Genomic DNA, 18,897 nt, shown 5'->3' with positions numbered 1-18,897 from the left:
CAACATTCATGCAGACACGGTAGCAGATGGGGTAAATAGCTACCAGGTAAAAGTAGTCCTTGAAGAACGACCACCTCCCATTGCACTTGAAGAAATTGACCTTCCCCGGCAAACCAAAGTAGTTCTGGCTCAATTACTTTCCGGCAAGGATTGTAACCAGGGACCACACGATACACGTCACCTGTTTAACTGCCCAGCCAGACCCACTCGACTCAGGCCCAGATCCCTGTGAACACACCCCATCTAAGTCGCAGAGTTCCTGGGTCTGGACACTCAACAGAATCAAGCCGACAAAGATAGAACACAACAAACTACTACAACAAAAATTTTAGGTCTTGGACCCATAAAATGCGGATTTGTCATTCGATTTCGATGAAATTGTGAACATTTTTGAGATCCGTCGTACACGGAACATGAGTAATTATAGAATCTCATGAGATATCTCCATCGAATCGTCTGAACTTTTAAATAGATTTACACGGTAGTCCGTCATGTCATTCGATGAAACCTATTTCGCCAGAATCCTCTCTATTTTCAGAACTTCCCATTCAAAAACGTATGAAGGCTGACTGGAACAGCCTATAAGGTTTACTATAACCCAAACCCTGAAATAATTGAGAAGCATTCGCTTTCGTTCCTTGTAGAATTGTATATGCTGATTGTTAAGCAACTTTACATACCAGTAGTAGAGTGTCTAACCACAGTCATAATTTGTTGTTGTTTTGGTACCATAATTTAATGTAGAGTAGAGAGGCGATCCTGTGGGTGAGCAACCTGTGGACGCGCCCGGGAGGTCCCAGCTAAGCTTCTCGTAAAAAACGAAGTAAACCCCACAGATTGGACTTCAAAGTTCCAGTCTGTGTGGTACTTTAGCTATCCCGTGCCGGGGCCTTATCTTGTCTTTAACCATTATAGTTGTAACCGATGCTTGAAAAATGGGTCGAGTGATTCCACAACTTAAACCTGGTTATAATTCCATTAGAATTTCGAATAGAATCATGTGGGAGGATTTCCTTTCTCTTCTTACACTTAACAAGTTTTGTTAGACATTTTTCGATTGACTAGACATAGAAACAGAAGACGTGATCTCTGATTAGAAGAGGGACACACATCTCGAATGTCGTGGTCTTAGAAAGGAGTTTAAGTGGTATACATGGGAGCAGAGAAGCTGAGTTGTTGTAGTTTCTAGAGCAGCCTTCTGGCAGGTCTGCATCCTACTGTAGCCACATTCGCATGCGACGGTGGCGATCCTCTTCAAGTTCTTATGAGTGAGCAAGTTCGTTCCGATCTACACGGAACCATGACGACCATTGGTTATTTAAAGGCGCCAATATCTCGTCTTGTCGTATCGAGCATTAAAGGCATTCAATGTTTAAGCGAGAGCCGGAGCCACCCGCCCCTCTCGAGACTCTCCGTGCCGGGGGAACGCTAAGTATTTTGGAATAGTTGGTGGTCGGAATTTAAGTCACCATAACCTGTTGGAATGTTTCCGACACTACTGCAGAAGGAAGCAGACTACCTGCCGCCACATCCAGCCGGTACTTGGCCGAGAATTCACATATATTCCGACTGCCAGGAAGGAGGCAAGGCTGGTGTTTACACCCAAGCCTGGTAAGTTATTCAAGACCAAGGACCTATAGGTCTACAGGGTTTACGTTCTTTCTACTCAAAACCTTGAGCTTACAGTGGATACCATGACAAAAAGTTCAATACACAGCGATTTGCTCAAAAACAGGCAGCATGCCTATGTCAAAGGGGGATCGGTAGAGGCCTCCCTGCATGAGGTTGTGTATAGATTATAAGTATTTATCTCCACCGCTTTAGGTGACCACTATAAATAGCCCAAACCCATGGCAGACGGTTGTACATACCGGATTGGCCCGATTGAGTCTTTCATCGGCAAGGGATGCCGCCTCAGTGTACAACACACTGCTACAACCAAAAATGCAAATTTTGCCATGAACATCCACTAAAGAACAGGGGCAAACTTCTCACATATTAATGAGTGCAGTCCGATTCAAGTTTAAGCTCTATGATAAGGGGCCTCCTTTTTAAAGCAGAGTCTGAACGGCGTGCCGCTGTGCGACACCTCTTTGGAGAGAAGTTTTACATGGCATAGTACCTCACAAATGTTGCCAGCATTAGGAGGGGAAAACCACCGCTGAAAATTTTTTCTGATGGACTCGCCAGGATTCGAACTCAGGCGTTCCGCGTCATAGGCGGACATGTTAACCTCTGCGCTACGGTGGCCTCCCTGCTACAACAACAACAATAAATAGCCCACTACGGATTCTGACTGAAGAGGAATTTGTTGTTGTTGTAGCAGTGTGTTGTACAGCCTTGCCGACAAAGGACGCCATCGGGTCAATCCGGTACGCACAACCGGCTGCCATGGGATTGGGATTCCATTAGGAATTTAAACCCGTCGGCTATGCAGACAGTGTTGTAATTCTTCTAAGTGGTTAGAATCCGAATCATGTAAAATTGAAAATTTTCCCACGAACATTCCATTAAGAAACAGGCGTAAATTTCTCACATATCAATGAATGCTGTCCGATTCAAGTTTAAGCTCAATGATAAGGGGACTCTCTTTTATAGCAGAGTCCGAACGGCGTGCGACACCTTTTTGGGTAGTCGTTTTAACATGAATGGCATTTTTTCAAATATCATAGTTCCTCACAAATGTTGCCAGCATTAGGAGGTGATAACCACCCCTGACATTTTTTTCTAATCTTCTTGCCAGAATTCGAGCCCTCTGCGCTACGGTGGGATTCGCAGGTAGATCGAAAGCATCTTGAAAATCGAATACGTCTGAGAACCAGAGTCTACATCAGAGAAGATTTTATCTGCCTGTTTACGAGTGAGGTGAAGGTAAACCACGTTTGCTCAATAGAACCATATAATACCCGACAAGGTGTAATATTTGGAATTGATCTTGGAAAGGAGACTGAACTGGAAGTGTCACAAACAGAAGCATAGTGAAAAGGTTCACAAATGCTGGGCTCTATGTAGGCCAAAATGGGACCTCTGGCCATTACGGCTATAACAACCAGAACAGTAAGGTCACGATATTGGAATGAAGAAGGAGATAACGCCGGGCCATATCAGAGTAAGGGGGAAATAAGAGAGCAGAAAGCTTTGCTGTAATGGCCAGAAGACTCACGTTAATAAATTTGGTTAACCTGAAGCCTTTCGGGGCGACGCAGCCAGAGGTAAAAGCTTGACTGACGAGCGCCCATATGGCACTGTGGAGTAGTGAATCGGTCGATAGGACCTCGGATATCCTATGGCCGCATTTGGATCGTAAGAACGCAAGACTATTACTGATTGGAAGGAGGTCAGTATGTCTTTCGGTATCATTACGTGACGTATAGGATTAAGGCCGCACTTATGTAGAATAGGTGCACCAAGTGACAGCGTGTGTAGGGCGTGTGGAAAAGACGACGAGACATGGGAACATTTTCTATGTTTATGCGCGTCTATCGCGTAGGTCACCGTAGAGCAAAGGTAAGCATGGCCGCCTATGACGCTGAACGTCTGGGTTTGATTCCTAGTGAGAACATCAGAAAATTTTTTTTCACCGGTGGTTATCCCCTCCTAATGCTGGCGTATTTGTGAGGTACTATGCCATCCCAAAGAGGTGTCGCATTGCGGCACACCGTTTGAACTCGACTATATAAAGGAAGCCCCTTATGATTGACCTTCAACTTGAATCGGACAGCTCTCAGAAGTTTGTCCCTGTTCCTTCATGGGCAAATTTGCATTTGCATGGGCAACTATCGCAGCTAACAGATTCCGGAGAAAACGGTGCCAGACTTGAGCCAACTTAGTGGCATTGAATAGAGAAAGATTAGACATTTTTAGAGCAGCACAGAATACGTGCCAGACTTGAGCCAACTTAGTGGCATTGAATGGAGAAATATTAGACATTTTTTGAGCAGCACCGAATACTTGGCATAGATTTCTTCGGTTTTACATTTTGGTATATAAAATGCACAACAATCAGCGCCCTCTTCTTCAACCTAAGCTAGACTAAGATATCTTCTCAAATTTTTAATTGTTTACCGAATATCTCTTTTCTTCTACTAGGACAACAACATACAGGATCATAAAAATGACATGACACCTTTCTATGCATTGGGTTACAATGTAACAGCAGGCTATTTGGCCAGAGCTGCTGTAAATAAAGTCTTACAAGGCGGAGCCTTTTCAACAGAAGATGATGACTTCAATGGTGACAACATGCATGATGAAACTTGTAAAGTTTCTTAGTTTCTATTAGAGTTAGTGGTAATAATGTAAAGAAAAAGCATAGAAAAAAATCCACTGTTTTTCGAATATTGTTTGTTTCCTTCATCAATCAATCCATTAATTTTCCCCATCAACATGCCATTATTTGTTCAAATGATTCTAAATTTGTTCATTCAATTTTGTTATTCGTTACATGACATTACAAAACTCTCTGCCATTTTTCGTTGATTTTTTTTTTTAATTTGTGATTATTTTTCTAAATTATTTTTTTAGCTTTTTTGTAGTTCCTTAAGGCTAGTAATTATTTGAAAAAAGAAATCCAAACTCGAAACTCACTTTACTCGAACCAATTTACATACTACACCATGCACCAAAACCCCCCGATTCATTCAAGTGTCAATGTTTAGCAATAAAAGTTGAGACAACTTAAAAAAAAAATATTAAACTCAAATAAAATTTTATTTACAAATTTATAAAACTAGAAAAATTTCAAAGTTTTTTTGTTAAGCCTTATGGGGAAAATAAAATTTTTTGTGTTGATATTCTTTATCTTTCCAGGAGAGGTAAAGTATAAACCTTGCTCTATGAACTCTTATATTTATCTTTTTAGCGAATGTGAACGTTTGTTTGTAGACATCCCATCGGTTTTAAGCATATAGTCCATTTTATCTTCTTCGAAGAAAGCATAAACCGCCCTTAAATTATTGGCAAAACCTGCTCCTTCCTTCCAAGGTGACATTATCAACACCGTATCACCTGTATTAATAATTTGCATGCTCTTTCCTATATTCAAAGCATATTGTATACGGGCATCCACATTTTCCATCCAATTAGTATTTGGTTTGTCTAAAAAATAAGGAAATCATGAAATGAATGAATATATAAAAAAACAAGTAAAAGTGTGCTTGGTTGGGCCGGGCCGAATCTTATATACCCTCCACCATCGATCGCAATTGTCGAGTTTTTTTTCGGTATCTCTTTTTAGGCAAATAAAGGATAAAAGGAAAGAATTGCTATGCTACTGGAGATCAAGTTATGGTCCGATTCAGACAAAAATTGAATTTAATGTTGGAGACCATAGTAGAAGTCATTCAGCCAATTCGAATAAGAATTGCGGCCTTTAGGGGCTCAAGAAGTAAAATACGGATTATATGGAAGTTGTATCAGGCTATAGACCGCTTCAGAACATATTTGACACGTATGTTGAAGGTCATGGGAGAAGCCGTTGTACAAAATTTCAGTCAAACTGGATAATAATTGCGCCCTCTAGAGGCTCAAGATCCCAGATCGGCAGTTATATCAGGTTATAGACAGATTTGAACCATATTTGGCACAGTTGTTGAAAGTCATAAACAAAACACGTGATGCTTAATTTTACCCAAATCGGATAAGAATTGCGCCCTCTAGAGGCTCAAAAAGTCAAGACCCCAGATCGGTTTATATGACAGCTATATCAGGTTATAGACCGATTTCAACCGCACTTAGTGCAGTTGTTGGAAGTCATAACAAATCACGACATGAAAAATTTCAGTCAAATCGGATAGGAATTGCGCCCTGTGGAGGCTCAAGAAGTCAAGACCCCAGATCGGTTTATATGACAGCTATATCTGGTTATGAACCGACTTCAACCATACTTAGCGCAGTTGTTGGAAGTCATAACAAATTGCGACATGCAAAATTTCAGTCAAATCGGATAGGAATTGCGCCCTTTGGAGGCTCAAGAAGTCAAGATCCCAGATCGATTAATAGGGCAGCTATATTAGGTTATAGACAGATTTGAACCATATTTGGCACAGTTGTTGAAAGTTATAACAAAACACGTCATGCTAAATTTTACCCAAATCGGATAAGAATTGCGCCCTCTAGAGGCTCAAGAAGTCAAGATCCCAGATCGGTTTATATGGCGGCTATATCAAAACATGAACCGATTTGAACCATACATAGCACAGTTTTTGGAAGTCATAACAAATCACGACATGCAAAATTTCAGTCAAATCGGATAGGAATTGCGCCCTCTGGAGGCTCAAGAAGTCCAGACCTCAGATCGGTTTATATGACAGCTATATCAGGTTATAGACCCATTTACAATCCCAACCGACCTACACTAATAAGAAGTATTTGTGCAAAATTTCAAGCGGTTAACTTTACTCCTTCGAAAGTTAGCGTGCTTAGCAAACAGACGGACGGACAGACATGGCTGGATCGACTTAAAATATCATGACGATTTAGAATATAAATACTTTAAGGGGTCTTAGAGAAATATTACGAGAAGTAGCAAACACAATGACGACATTAGTATACCTATGGTGGAGGGTATAAAAAATATAGTATTGAAGCTTAAAATTCATAGAAATTTGATTTTAATTTTTCAAGTTTTTTGTTATGGCGAAGATCATTAAATTTTACAATTTTTGTTTGAAAAATTAAAAATTCGGTAGAGCCCGGCCAGGATTCGAACCTGGACACACGGAGCAACAGTGAGAGCCATTGTCGTTGTCTTAGCGTTCGAAGCCATCAATACAACTTCAAACAGATGCACAAAAATCATGTGTAGTACGGAAAAAGTGTAATTTGTCACAGAAAGAATGTCTGTCATTACATAAAAATACATGCATTGGGAAAAGTACAGCTAATAGACAGGGTTGTCGAGTGTGGTTAATGTGGTAATTGTATCATAGATACGTTTTCACTATTAATACGATTCAAATACAATATACCTACTTTGTTGAAAAGTCTTCTAACCAAAGACGACACGCGTCCCATTGTGGTTGGTGTGTGTTGCTATCTTTGGCTTTCCTTTTCCATTTGCATCACCGATCATTGAGATTGTCTCGAAAGAGAAACAAAAAAATTGTGAAATTTGATTTTAATAGAAATATGGTGGATTTTGAATAAAAATTTCTTCGAAATTTAATTTATTGGAAATTTTTTCCGAAATAGATAGCACAGGTCAAATCGACTTTTGAATCTTCTGATTTTAGTTTTTTTTTTCTAACTCAAATTTGCGCCTTATTTTCAAATCTAGCAACAGTTTTACGCCAACAGCATTTGTTTTTGAGATATAGCTTAGGGTCATAATTGCAAATGCAAATCTGCCCATGAACATTCAATTAAGGAACAGGGGCAAACTTCTCGCATATCCATGAGTGCTGTCCGATTGAAGCTCTTTGAGCTCTATGATAAGGGGCCTCCTTTTTATAGCCAAGTCCGAACGGCGTGCCGCAGGGCTACACCTCTTTGTGGAGAAGTTTTTGCAAGAGAAATTCTGATAAGAAATTTACCGCTCTCGATTAAATTCTTTATCAGAATTTCTCTTGCAGACACTGCAATGGCACAGACCTCTGCCTGAAAGACCGTACACTCGTCCGGCTGTCTGAAAGACATACTGATATTGAGTGCATCAGAGTAGACACCCAATCCAGTCCCTGACTCCATCTTGGAGCCATCTGTGTAGATTGAGGTCTCATCCTCCTCAAGAACACCATTCGCCCTCCTTTCGTCCCTCTCAAGAAATCGACTCGTGAATGCTCTCACTCCAGTCGGCACTGGTGCCAGGTAGTCGGAGATCCTCCTCAGTCTACCCTCCGCATCCATAACATCCAGAATTGAACTGTGGCCGCAACCATCCTCCTTCAGCATGCCGAGCTACCTTAGCCTAAGCGCGACCCTGGCGGCGCAGATCCAAATATGGACGCCAATTGGCTGCATATCCAGCATCGCCTCCAGGCCTGCCTGCTATGCGGATCTCAGTGCCCCTGTGATCCCAACGCAGGCTAGTCTCTGGACCGTCTCGAACTCTCTCGCACGCGTCCTCTTCCCTATGGCATTCCACCATATCAGTGGAAACCATACCAGAAATCCCATAATTTTTGATTACTTTATCTTCAACGAGGTTGTGCAGGTTTTCAGGATGAACCACAATGGAGGTGGGAACGGAATTATTAGAAAACACCAAAGTGGCCCTCTCCACACTTGTTAGGTGTGCTAACGTAACAAACCTCACTGCACCAAATTTCAAAATCGGGTCATAAAAAGGCCAGTAATGAGAGAAACCCCTTCGCATGTGGTGCATTTCATCCCAGCCTATGCACAGAGACGCTTGGAGGTAGCAATCCTCGACAAGATGAGCAAGCTCGTTTTGGCTAATTGGTCCGATCGCCGCGGAAAAGTTTTTGTTATTTTGGAAATCGGACCATAAATGTCAAGGTGACCAATTTTGAAAGGCCCACCAACGGGAGCCCGGGTATTTTAGGGCTCTAAAATATTGCACAAACTTTGATTAACACCTCAGCTATAACCATATAAAATTCAAAAATGGCAGGGTTATTTCCACTAATTTTTTTCCTTCCCACTGTTTGACGATATTTTTGTGTAGATCGCCTAACCAGAATGAAGTAATTCGGCTACAGAAGGAAACCAAACAGTATGTGCCAACTAAAGTGTCTTAAGTCTCCTTCCCATCGCATAGAAAATAACGTACTCACCTTTGTAAAGTACTGGTATCACTCCTCTATGTAAATAGCACTGTCTAAAGGTGCGAGAACATCGCGTCACTGCCAATATGGGACAACTAGGACGATAATGTGCCAACAAGTAAGCCGATCTGCCGGAAGTGGTTAAAACCACAATTGCTGTGGCCATGGTGGTTTTTGCAGCCTCCACCGCACTTATGCTTAAGGTATGGACAGCATCAATAATGGCAGGACTCTTTAACAAAACTTCACTACTTCTTCCTTTCGTATAGGGCAAAGCCATTTCAAATTCACGTATAATTCCATCCATTGCCGCAACACATTCCACTGGATATTTACCAACTGCCGTTTCTGCTGATAGCACAACACAATCGACTCCATCTAGTATGGCATTGCCTAAATCGGCAACCTCTGTTCTTGAGGGCTGGGATTTATGACGCATTGAGGCCAATAGTTGGGAAGCTATAACAAAAGGTTTGCCTAAGCGATTGCATAATGTGGCAATGGCCTTTTGGGCTAAAAATATTTTTGCTGCAGGTATCTCCATGCCAATATCAATGCGATCCAATAAAATTCCATCTGCTGCTGAGGCTAAATCTTCGATATTTTCCAGACCCTCTAGACTGTCACATTTGGCCAGGAGTTTTATGTCTTTAGCCCTCTCACCCAATAGGGAACGTATTTCCTGCACATTCTCGACATTACGCATTGAGGAAGCAAACACCATGTCTACATTGTGTGCCACAGCGAATTTTATATCACTGAGATCTTTTTCTGAAACTACAGGCAAATCGACTTTGACACCTGCAAGAATAACCTTTTGGTGGGAACCCAGCATGCCCCCTTGCAACACATGACATGTTAGGTAATTAGCTCCCAATTTCTTTACTTCCAGTTTCAAAGCCCCATCATTAATAAAGACCACGTTCCCAGGCAACAGAATATCGAGTATATTCTCGTAGTCCACATAGATGGAGTCTTTGTTGCCCTTGTCTATCATATAGGAATTTGTGGTCAGGCGTATACTGTCATTTGCTTTTAATTCGATTTCCGTATTGGGCCCCGCAGCTAGGAAGCCAGTTCGTATTTCCCGGCCTTTAGTTTCCAATGCTAAGGCAATTTGAATGGTGTATCCCAGCTGTTGGGAGCATTGATCGCATGCCTCTCTTAGCAAGTTGATGGTTTTCGCATGCGACTCTTGGCTATCCTGGGAACAGTTCAAGCGAGCTATTCTCATTCCTGCATATATCATTTTCTTTAGTATCTCCAAATTTTGGGAGGCTTGGGATATTGTGGCTATAATAGTAGTCAAACGTTGTTGGGAAGCCGGTTCTGTAAAGTTAAGCTGGCATGTAGGCTTAGAAACGTGGGTAGAGTCCATTTTTGATTTTTTTTTTTGAACACAGAAAATTTTTTATTACGGAAATTGTTGCTAAAAAGTGTAAAACTAAACAATAATTTTTGAAGTATTTATTACACGCAAAAAAAATAAAACGTTTGGAATACCTTAGCGACAAACAAATCTGTTTCATTGGGGAAGTACTACTCTCATTGTAACTGTGCTACATTTCCCTGCACTGTAGAACGTTGGTCCTGAATTTGCGACTTTTTAATATAATAGTCATTGTGAATGTTTGTGGCAAAAACCTTTAACAAATTCTTCAGATGACTCTTTGTCACTGACATTTTTCCTTAATTTTTGAAAAATAAAATATTTTATTAAAAATTTGTCTTAAAAAATGTTAAAAAAATTTTCTAAAATCTTGTTTAACAAAACTTTATTGAAATTTTGTGATTGGAAAAAGATTCATTGAAATTTTGGGTTTGGAAAAAATTTTATCACAATTTTAGGCTTTAAAAAAAATTTTATTGACATTTTGTTTTTGGAAACATTTTATTTAAAGAAAGCCGATTTCAATCAAAATCAACACGCAAAAGTCATAAAAGAAGGCATTGTGAAAAATTTTGAGAAAATCTGTCAAGCAATACGCCGAAAAAGGCGACACATCGGGTAAAAAAAATGTGTTCCATTATATCATCGGAACAAGGAGTGCTTTTATCAAGCAGTTGGGTTAGTCGAGTGGAATATGCCGTTGCCATCCGTTGTATTTGTAGCTTTTCAATGTCCAGCTTCCGTGCAGTGTCAGATCGTACTTTCCTCGCCATGCTCAAGCGGGTGCGAACGTTTGCTGCAACAAGGTAATGATCCGAATTTATATTCGCTCCACGGATCGATTATCGGATCGGTGCTGTTGACAACCAAATCTACTAGCCTCAACCCATTATCGGACGTTATCTCGTGGAGGCTAAACTTCCCGACTGTTGGACCAAAGATGTTTTCCTTTCCTATCTTCGCATTCAAATGTCCCTGAAAAATTTTATTATTATGGCGTCGTATTCTCTCTCTAGGCTCTCGTAGAACATATTCTTGGTCTGCTCGTCCTTGTATTTCACCGGGGCATGGGCACAAATAAGGTTGATGTTAAAAAATTTGTCTGTTATGCGAAGTAAAGCTTGAGACAAGGTGTTTTAGTCTCCGACTAACCACAAATACACAGCCAAATTCATACCTCGTGTTTTGGCAGCTATAGTATAGTTCGTCACCGTTTGTTTTTGTTGTTGCGACCCAATTCCCGGTTCATCGTACTTCCTGTAAGTCGATAATATCTGCCTTGTACTTCTCCAGTACATCCGCCAGCGCATATACTGCACCTTCTCTATAAAGAGTGCGGATATTCCAGGTGCATATCCGCAAATCATTGTCCTTTTTTCGTTTGCGTGGGTCGTCAATGTTAGGGGAGTCCGTTTTAATTATTCTTGTATACCCTCCACCATAGGATGGGGTATACTAATTTCGTCATTCTGTTTGTAACTCCTCGAAATATTCGTCTTAGACCCCATAATGTATATATATTCTTGATCGTCATGATATTTTAAGTCGATCTAGCCATGTCCGTCCGTCCGCCCGTCTGTCTGTCGAAAGCACGCTAACTATCGAAGGAGTAAAGCTATCCGCTTGAAATTTTTCACAAATACTTCTTATTAGTGTAGGTCAGTTGGGATTGTAAATGGGCCATATCGGTCCATGTTTTGATATAGCTGTCATATAAACCGATCTGGGATCTTGACTTCTTGAGCCACTAGAGGACGCAATTCATATCCAATTTGACTGAAATTGTGCATGATGTGTTTCGTTATGAAGTCTAATAACTGTACCAAGTACGGTTTAAATCGGTCCATAACCTGATATAGCTGTCATATAAACCGATCTAGGGTCTTGACTTCTTGAGCCTCCAGAGGGCGCAATTCCTATCCGATTTGACTGAAATTTTGCATGTCGTGATTTGTTATGACTTCCAACAACTTTACTAAGTACGGTTGAAATCGGTCTATAACCTGATATACCTGTCATTTAAACCGATTTGGGATCTTGACTTCTTGAGCCTCTATAGGGCGCAATTATTATCTGATTTGGGTGAAATTTTGTACAACGGCTTCTCCCATGACCTTCAATATACGTGTCAAATATGGTCTGAATCGGTCTTCAGCCTGATATAGCTCACCTATAAACCGATCTCCCTATTTTACTTCTTGAGCTCCTAAAAGGCCCAATTCTTATTTGATTTGGCTGAAATTTTACACATAGACTTCTACTGTGGTCTCCAACACTCAATTCAATGAGCATAGCAATTCTTCTTTTATCCGTAGTTTGTCTAAAAAGAGATACCGGGAAAGAACTCGACAAATGCGATCAATGGTGGAGGGTATATAAAATTCGGCCCGGCTGAACTTAGCACACTTTTACTTGTTGTTTCTCAGAGTGATTCTTATAGTTTTCCGGGGCGGGTTACCGGCCCAGCGCCCCAACCGCAAGGGTTTTGCGGGATCGCACATGTATCCCTCGATGTCGCCAGCCTCTGGCTCCAAGATCCGACGCTAGCAACAGACGCTGATGTGTAGGGTGTAACTACTGTAAAAACTTGCACTCGTTTTTAAACCCTCCACCACTACTGTGGTACAGGATATTATAACTTAGAACATTTGTTTGTTACACCCAGAAGGAAGAGAAGTAGACTCATTGATAAGTTTACCGGTTGAGAGATCTGCGATAGTCGAGGGCGGTTTTTGTGTTCAGAAATACGTTCTCCAGGGATTTAATTGGCTGTCCGAAAAGATATTTATTCCATCGTCGTACTGACATTATATCTTAGCCATTCCACCACTTCCTTAATTGCAAGGATCTCTGTTTGATACACACTGCAGTGGTTGGGTAACCTTTTCTAGATCTTTAGAGTACACCCCAAAGTCCACCTGGTCGTTTAGTTTGGAACCATCCGTATAGAAGTCTATGTAACTTCTGTTACCAGGGATATCGTAGTTCCCATCGGTTCTATCAGGATTAGTGATACAGTAATTTTTATCAAAAAGCGGCTCAGATAGGGTGTAATCCACACTGCCTGGAACATCGGATATTGTATCAAGGATAACGCAGTATCTGTAGCCACCACATGACCAATGAGAAAGCTTGCTTAACCTCGCGGCAGTGGTGGCTTCACTTTGGGTAGCCACAATGTCTAGAGGCATAAGATGTAGCATTAAATTTAGTGCATCAGATGGTGTCGTCCTCAGTGCGGCTGTGATGCACAAACAAGCCATCCATTGGTTCCGGTTAAGTATTGAGCAGTAGGTGGACTTTTGAAGCGCCGTCCCCCAGACCACAACACCATATAGCATTATGGGTCTGACAACTGCAGTGTATACCAAATGTATAAAACGCGGTCTAAACCCCCAACTTTTGCCAATGGCTCATTTGCAAGTGTATAGGGCAAGAGTGGCCTTTCTTGCCCTTTCCAAAATATTGGAATTGAAGTTCAATTTCCTATCCAGCAAATCACCTAGTTATTTTGCGCTTTCTGTAAATGGAACATTCTCTCCACCCAAGGAGACAGGTTCCACTGTAGGCAACTTGTATCTCCTGATGAAGGGAACTACTTCTGTCTTGTTCGGATTCATACCTAGACTATTTTCGGTAGCCCACTTTGCTGTTGCACGTAGAGCTTCCTAAAGTATATCTCTTAGAGTGCTGGGAATGCCTGGGTTCGAATCCTGGCGAGACCATCAGAACAAATTTTCAGCGCTGGTTTTTCCTTCCTAATGCTGACTACATTTGTGAGGTACCATGCCATGTAAAACTTCTCTCCAAAGAGGTGTCGAACTGCGGCACGCCGTTCGGACTCGGCTATAGAAAAGAGGACCTTTACATTGCGCTTAAACTTGAATCGGACTGCACTCATTGATATGTGAGAAGTTTGCCCCTGATCCTTAGTGGAATGTTCATGGGCAAAATTAGCAATTTGTGCTGGAAAACTTTCCCCTAACCGCAATTGCCACATCATCGGCATACGCGACCACTTTTACCCCTTTTTCTTTCAGAGACAATAATATATTGCTAATGGCTATGTTCCAAATATACCTTGTGGGTTAAGGATTGTCTTTTTGTTATGACTTCTAAAAGACATTTCAAAACAAGTGTTCAATTTCATTGGCCTATTACGATTTTTCCCAGCTATTTTAAAGGTTTATTCATTTCCCAACACTTTTGCGATTAAATAATAATCTTAACGGTGTTATAACCAACTTGTTGATGTCGTTTTTCTTCAAATGATTACATTCGCCTTGTAAACCTGGCTGGTCAATGTTATTTTTCATTAACTAAAATAATGTGGTAAACCGCACTGACCGCATAGCCCTACCCTAACTATCGTCTATCACAATGCCAGCAATGCAAAACAAATCGATTAAACGATGAAAAACAAAAACAAGTAAGAGCGTGCTAAGTTCGGCCATGCTGAATCTTATATACCCTCCACCAAAATGGATCTCATTTGTCGAGTTTTTTGCGCGGTATCTCTTTTAAGGCATGTAAAGAATAATGAATTGGAACTGTTATGTTAGTGGAGCTATATGAAGTTATAGTCTGACTCGGACCATAAATGATATGAATGCTGAACATTGCAGAGCATTGAGTCCCCTTGTAGGGGCTCAAGAAGCAAAATCAGGAGATTGGTTTATATGGGAGCTGTTTCAAGCTATGGATCCATTCAGACCATATTAGACACGTATGTTGAAGGTCATGAGAGAAGCCTTTGTACAAAATTTGTGCCAAATCGGATAAGAATTGCGCCCTCTAGAGGCAATATTTCAGATCGGTTTATATGGCAGCAGTACTAGGTTATATACCGATTTGAGCAATGCTAAGGGCAGTTGTTGGGAATTATAACAAAACACCTCATACAAAATTTCAGCCAAATCGGATGAGAATTGCGCCCTCTAGAGGCTCAAGAAGTCAAGACCCAAGATCGGTTTATATGGCAGCTATATCAGGTTATGAACCGATTTAGACTATGCTTAGCCAAGTTGTTGGAAGTAATACCAAAACACTTCATGCAACATTGCAGCCAAATCGGATAAGAATGGCGCCCTCTAAAAGCTGAAGAAGTCAAGACCCCAGATCAGTTTTTATGGCAGCTACACCAGGTTATGTACCGATTTGAACCATATTTATTACAATTGTTGAAAGTGACACCAAAACACAGTGTGCAAAATTTCAGTCAAATCGGACGAAAATTGCGCCCTCTAGAGGCTCAAAAAGTCAAGACCCAAGATCGGTTTATATGGCAGCTATATCAAAACGTGAACTAATTTGGCCCATTTACAATCCCATCCGACTTACACTAATAAAAAGTATTTGTGCAAAATTTCAAGCGCTTAGCTTTTCTCCTTCGAAAGTTAGCGTGCTTTCGACAGACAGACGGACGGACGGACTGGGCTAGATCGACTTAGAATGTCATGAAGATCAAGAATATATATACTTTGTGGGGTCTTAGACGCATATTTCGAGGTGTTACAGAGAGAATGACGAAATTAGTATACCCCCATCCCATGGTGGAGGGTATAAAAAAGAGGCGCAACAAACATTTTTTTCACTCAAAACCAAAACTAATCCATTTTACATAATGCTGTCGGCGATAACACTTGCCAAGGAAACCATCCACCCACATACACACTCTCTCATACACATAGAAAACTTACCACACAAGAAAATTGGAAACGTTGGAAAATCTATAAAAACTTTGTGACATGGCTGCAAGCAAATTAGTTTTCCTCCAGTCATTATTAAGTTCGTTTCGCCTTCGCCACAATACAGAGAGAAAAAAAACACAACTGCGTCGTTATGGTTAATACTGCTGTACAAAAATGGATGTCTAACGAAATGGAAAGATTATCCTCCAAATGGGAACGTTACAAGCCAGCCTGCTCCGGCTATAATCGCATACATTCAGCACGTCTATCGAAAAGTGTTACGCATATGCTCAATAATCCATTGCCTGCCCAGGATCGCTTGGGCTGCAGTTCGTCGGCATCGGCGGCTGCCAACAAACAACGAAGACATTCGAATGGTCAGGTTCTGAGCCGCCGGCAACCAGAATGGGAAGAAGTTTATCCCGATGTACGTTACCAATGTCAGGATGTGGATAACGAGAGCGAAGAGAAAGCACAAAAGTTTGCCTACTATCGCAATTGTTCAACAAGAATAACGTAATTGCAATGAAATGTTGGAGAAAACATGAGGTTTTGCTTTTGTTTCGCCCACAAGGACAGTGGTGTGAATTGTCCTTGCTGAGGGCTATTTGTGTCACTTACTATGACATTGCATTTGAAGAAGAAGATTGTTTGCATTTGGTGGAACAGTGGAACAATGTTTTATTATAGTTATTATGTTTTAAGGACGAATGTGTTTTTATTATGGAAACAAAACTTTTTTACATATTGCCTAAATGTCAAAGGAATCCTTGCTTTAAATGAGAAAAATACACGAAAATTAATTTAATTTTAAAAAATATATGTCTGTGAAATATTGCTTGTTCGAAATAAATAAATGAAAATATTTAGTCATCTTGAAATTTACTGATTAAAAAAAGGAGTTTTTATTGAAAAATGGAGAAAGGCATGAATAATACCAAGCATCTCTTCGAGCTTTGTGATGACAAATGACAGGGTTGACGAACATACTACTACTTGTGTGTTCAACATCCCGAATATTATGAAAATCAGATTTTTTTTATCAGATTCACCATGAAAAACAATACGGGAAAAAAGTTGTGATCCACAATATTAAATTGCATCGAATTTGGACGAACAATATGGGAGATTAAAAAAGTGATCCAAACTTGGTCCATTTCATCGAATCCAATCGAAAGATCGGTACATATATTTAGATGCTTTCTCAAGAGAAAATTCCGATATAATCCATCTACGACTTCAGCCTGCTGTCTTAACGTTGTGATAAATGTGAAATCTATAAAATCATGGATACTGGACGTTGATAGGATGCAGGCATACCAACTTCTACATCATATCCAACTGACTGACAAAATTGCTTTAATAATTTCTTCTAGTCTTTGAGTTTCAAAAGCGTCTATTATCAATATCAATGAGTGCTGTGTGATTTTAAGTTAAGTTCAATTATAAGGGATCTGCTTTTCTTAGCCGAGTCCAAACGGCGTGCCGCTGAGAGAGAAATTTTCCATGGCAAAATACCACACAAATGTCTCCAGCATTTGTGAATGGCTAAACACCACTCAAACAGGATTCGAACCGAGGCGTTCACAGTGAAGTTTTCAAAAAGAGATTTTGATTGAAGATATAATGTCAGCCAAGGTTAGGGAGGCCACCGTAGAACAGAGGTTAGCATGTCCGCCTATGACGCTGAACGCCTGGGTTCGAATCCTGGCGAGACCATCAGAAAAAATTTTCAACGGTGGTTTTGCTCTCCTATAATTCGATTAAAAGTAATACAGATTGGAAGTCAAACAAGTGAAAATGCACCCATAGCAGCTTTATCCAAATATGGTTCGATTTGTACCAATTTCAGCACGGACATTGAGTGGTATACTAAATAAAAGTCACTGTGCAATTTGGTTCAATATTGATCTTTTGTCAGCTATATCCAAATATAAGCCGATCTGAGCTATATATGACACGAATGTCGAAAAGCCGTACATAAGTCACTGTGCCAAATTTCAAAATCGGTTAATAAATTCACCTTTTATAGGGCCAAGAACTTAAATCGAGACATCGGTCTATATGGTACCTATATCCAAATCTGAACCGATCTGGGTCATCTTCACTGGCACATCACTGTGCTTAATTTCAGCGAAATCGGCCAGAAAATTCACATTTACGGCTCAAGACCTTAAGTCGAGAGATCGGTTTATATGACAGCTATATCCAAATCTGGACCTCTCGGGCCAAATTTAAGTAGGATGTCCAGTGGCTTAACACAACTCACTGTCCCAAATTTCAATAAATGCGTCTTTTATGGGGCAAAGACCTTAAATCGAGAGATAGGCTGATCTGGTCCATTGAAGAATGATGTCAAAGGGGCTAACACGACTCACTGTTCCACATTTCGGCGAAATTGGACAATAAATGTGGCGTTTACAAATATAGTCCGATTTGGCCCATCCAAGAACTTAATTTGCGTATAGAAATAATACGAGTCTGTTCAAAATTTCAACTCAATACGAGTATCTCAATTTTTTAAGACTGTAGAGTGATTACAATTGACGGAAACACGGACGGACAGACACATCATCGTTAAACATCGGACATCGTTCGTTAAATCGGAATGACTAAATGAATATACGCGCTATCCTATGGTGGTGTGTATAAAGGAAAAATCTGCGCAAAGTTTTGTCTTAATATCTCTTTTTTTATTAACGATAGCTGACCCGGGCCCGCTCCGCTGCGCCTTCTTTATGTGGAACAAAAGTTTCCTTGCAATATTTATTTTCGACAATTAAAGATCTTTTAGTGAAATACCATGCAAACTTCAAAAACAGTTTAACAATATAAGTGCCTTTATCTGAATCCCATATAATCTTTATTGGTCTACGAATTTAAGTTTGGATGTAAGGTGTACTCCATTCTTAAAATACTTCATTTCAGGCCGATATTCTCATGATGTCTGATTTAGTGGTGTTTTCGGGGGAGAGGTGGTCCCCCAGATACTTGGCCCTGAAAAAATAACAGCATATTGCTCTTCTCTCAAATACCATTAATTTAAACCCCATATTGCCATTGGCTTAAGAGGAGTTTACAGGATGAGGCG

The 18,897-nt window shown here is 40.5% G+C and overlaps 3 protein-coding genes across 8 annotated transcripts in view; 2 read left to right on the top strand and 1 right to left on the bottom strand.

The window, feature by feature from the left end:
* The window catches only part of LOC106084898 (probable phosphorylase b kinase regulatory subunit beta), a 32,207-nt gene extending 27,469 nt beyond the window's left edge, over positions 1–4,738 (top strand). For all 6 annotated transcript variants that reach the window (XM_013248860.2, XM_013248859.2, XM_013248857.2 and 3 more), the window contains one exon: positions 4,090–4,738. In XM_013248860.2, coding sequence (XP_013104314.1) covers positions 4,090–4,272 — 183 coding nt within the window. In that variant the 3' untranslated portion in view covers positions 4,273–4,738. The remainder of the gene's footprint in view (positions 1–4,089) is intronic.
* LOC106084899 (pyruvate kinase-like) lies at positions 4,678–10,176 on the bottom strand. Its single transcript, XM_013248861.2, has 2 exons — positions 8,736–10,176; positions 4,678–5,097 (listed from the first exon to the last, which is right to left on the bottom strand). The coding sequence occupies exons 1-2, from the start codon at positions 10,102–10,104 to the stop codon at positions 4,850–4,852; spliced, it is 1,617 nt and encodes a 538-aa protein (XP_013104315.2). The 5' UTR covers positions 10,105–10,176; the 3' UTR covers positions 4,678–4,849.
* A 5,694-nt stretch (positions 10,177–15,870) lies between these two features.
* Positions 15,871–16,671, top strand: LOC106084886 (uncharacterized). Its single transcript, XM_013248833.2, has one exon. The coding sequence runs from the start codon at positions 15,958–15,960 to the stop codon at positions 16,324–16,326; it is 369 nt and encodes a 122-aa protein (XP_013104287.1). The 5' UTR covers positions 15,871–15,957; the 3' UTR covers positions 16,327–16,671.
* The last annotated feature ends 2,226 nt before the right edge of the window (positions 16,672–18,897 follow it).

This window comes from Stomoxys calcitrans, chromosome 3 (assembly GCF_963082655.1).
Source record: "Stomoxys calcitrans chromosome 3, idStoCalc2.1, whole genome shotgun sequence".
Classification (NCBI taxonomy): Eukaryota; Metazoa; Arthropoda; class Insecta; order Diptera; family Muscidae; genus Stomoxys; species Stomoxys calcitrans.
The sequence above is the reverse complement of the archived record's forward strand: the minus strand, read 5'-3'. Positions and strand labels throughout refer to the sequence as shown.

Excerpts from the sequence above, each read along its gene's own strand:
- LOC106084899 (XM_013248861.2), bottom strand. The coding sequence starts at position 10,104 with ATGGACTCTACCCACGTTTCTAAGCCTACATGCCAGCTTAACTTTACA. Across the intron at positions 5,098-8,735 it reads GATACCAGTACTTTACAAAG|ACAAACCAAATACTAATTGG; the intron begins GTGAGTACGTTA and ends CTTATTTTTTAG.
- LOC106084886 (XM_013248833.2), top strand. The coding sequence starts at position 15,958 with ATGGTTAATACTGCTGTACAAAAATGGATGTCTAACGAAATGGAAAGA.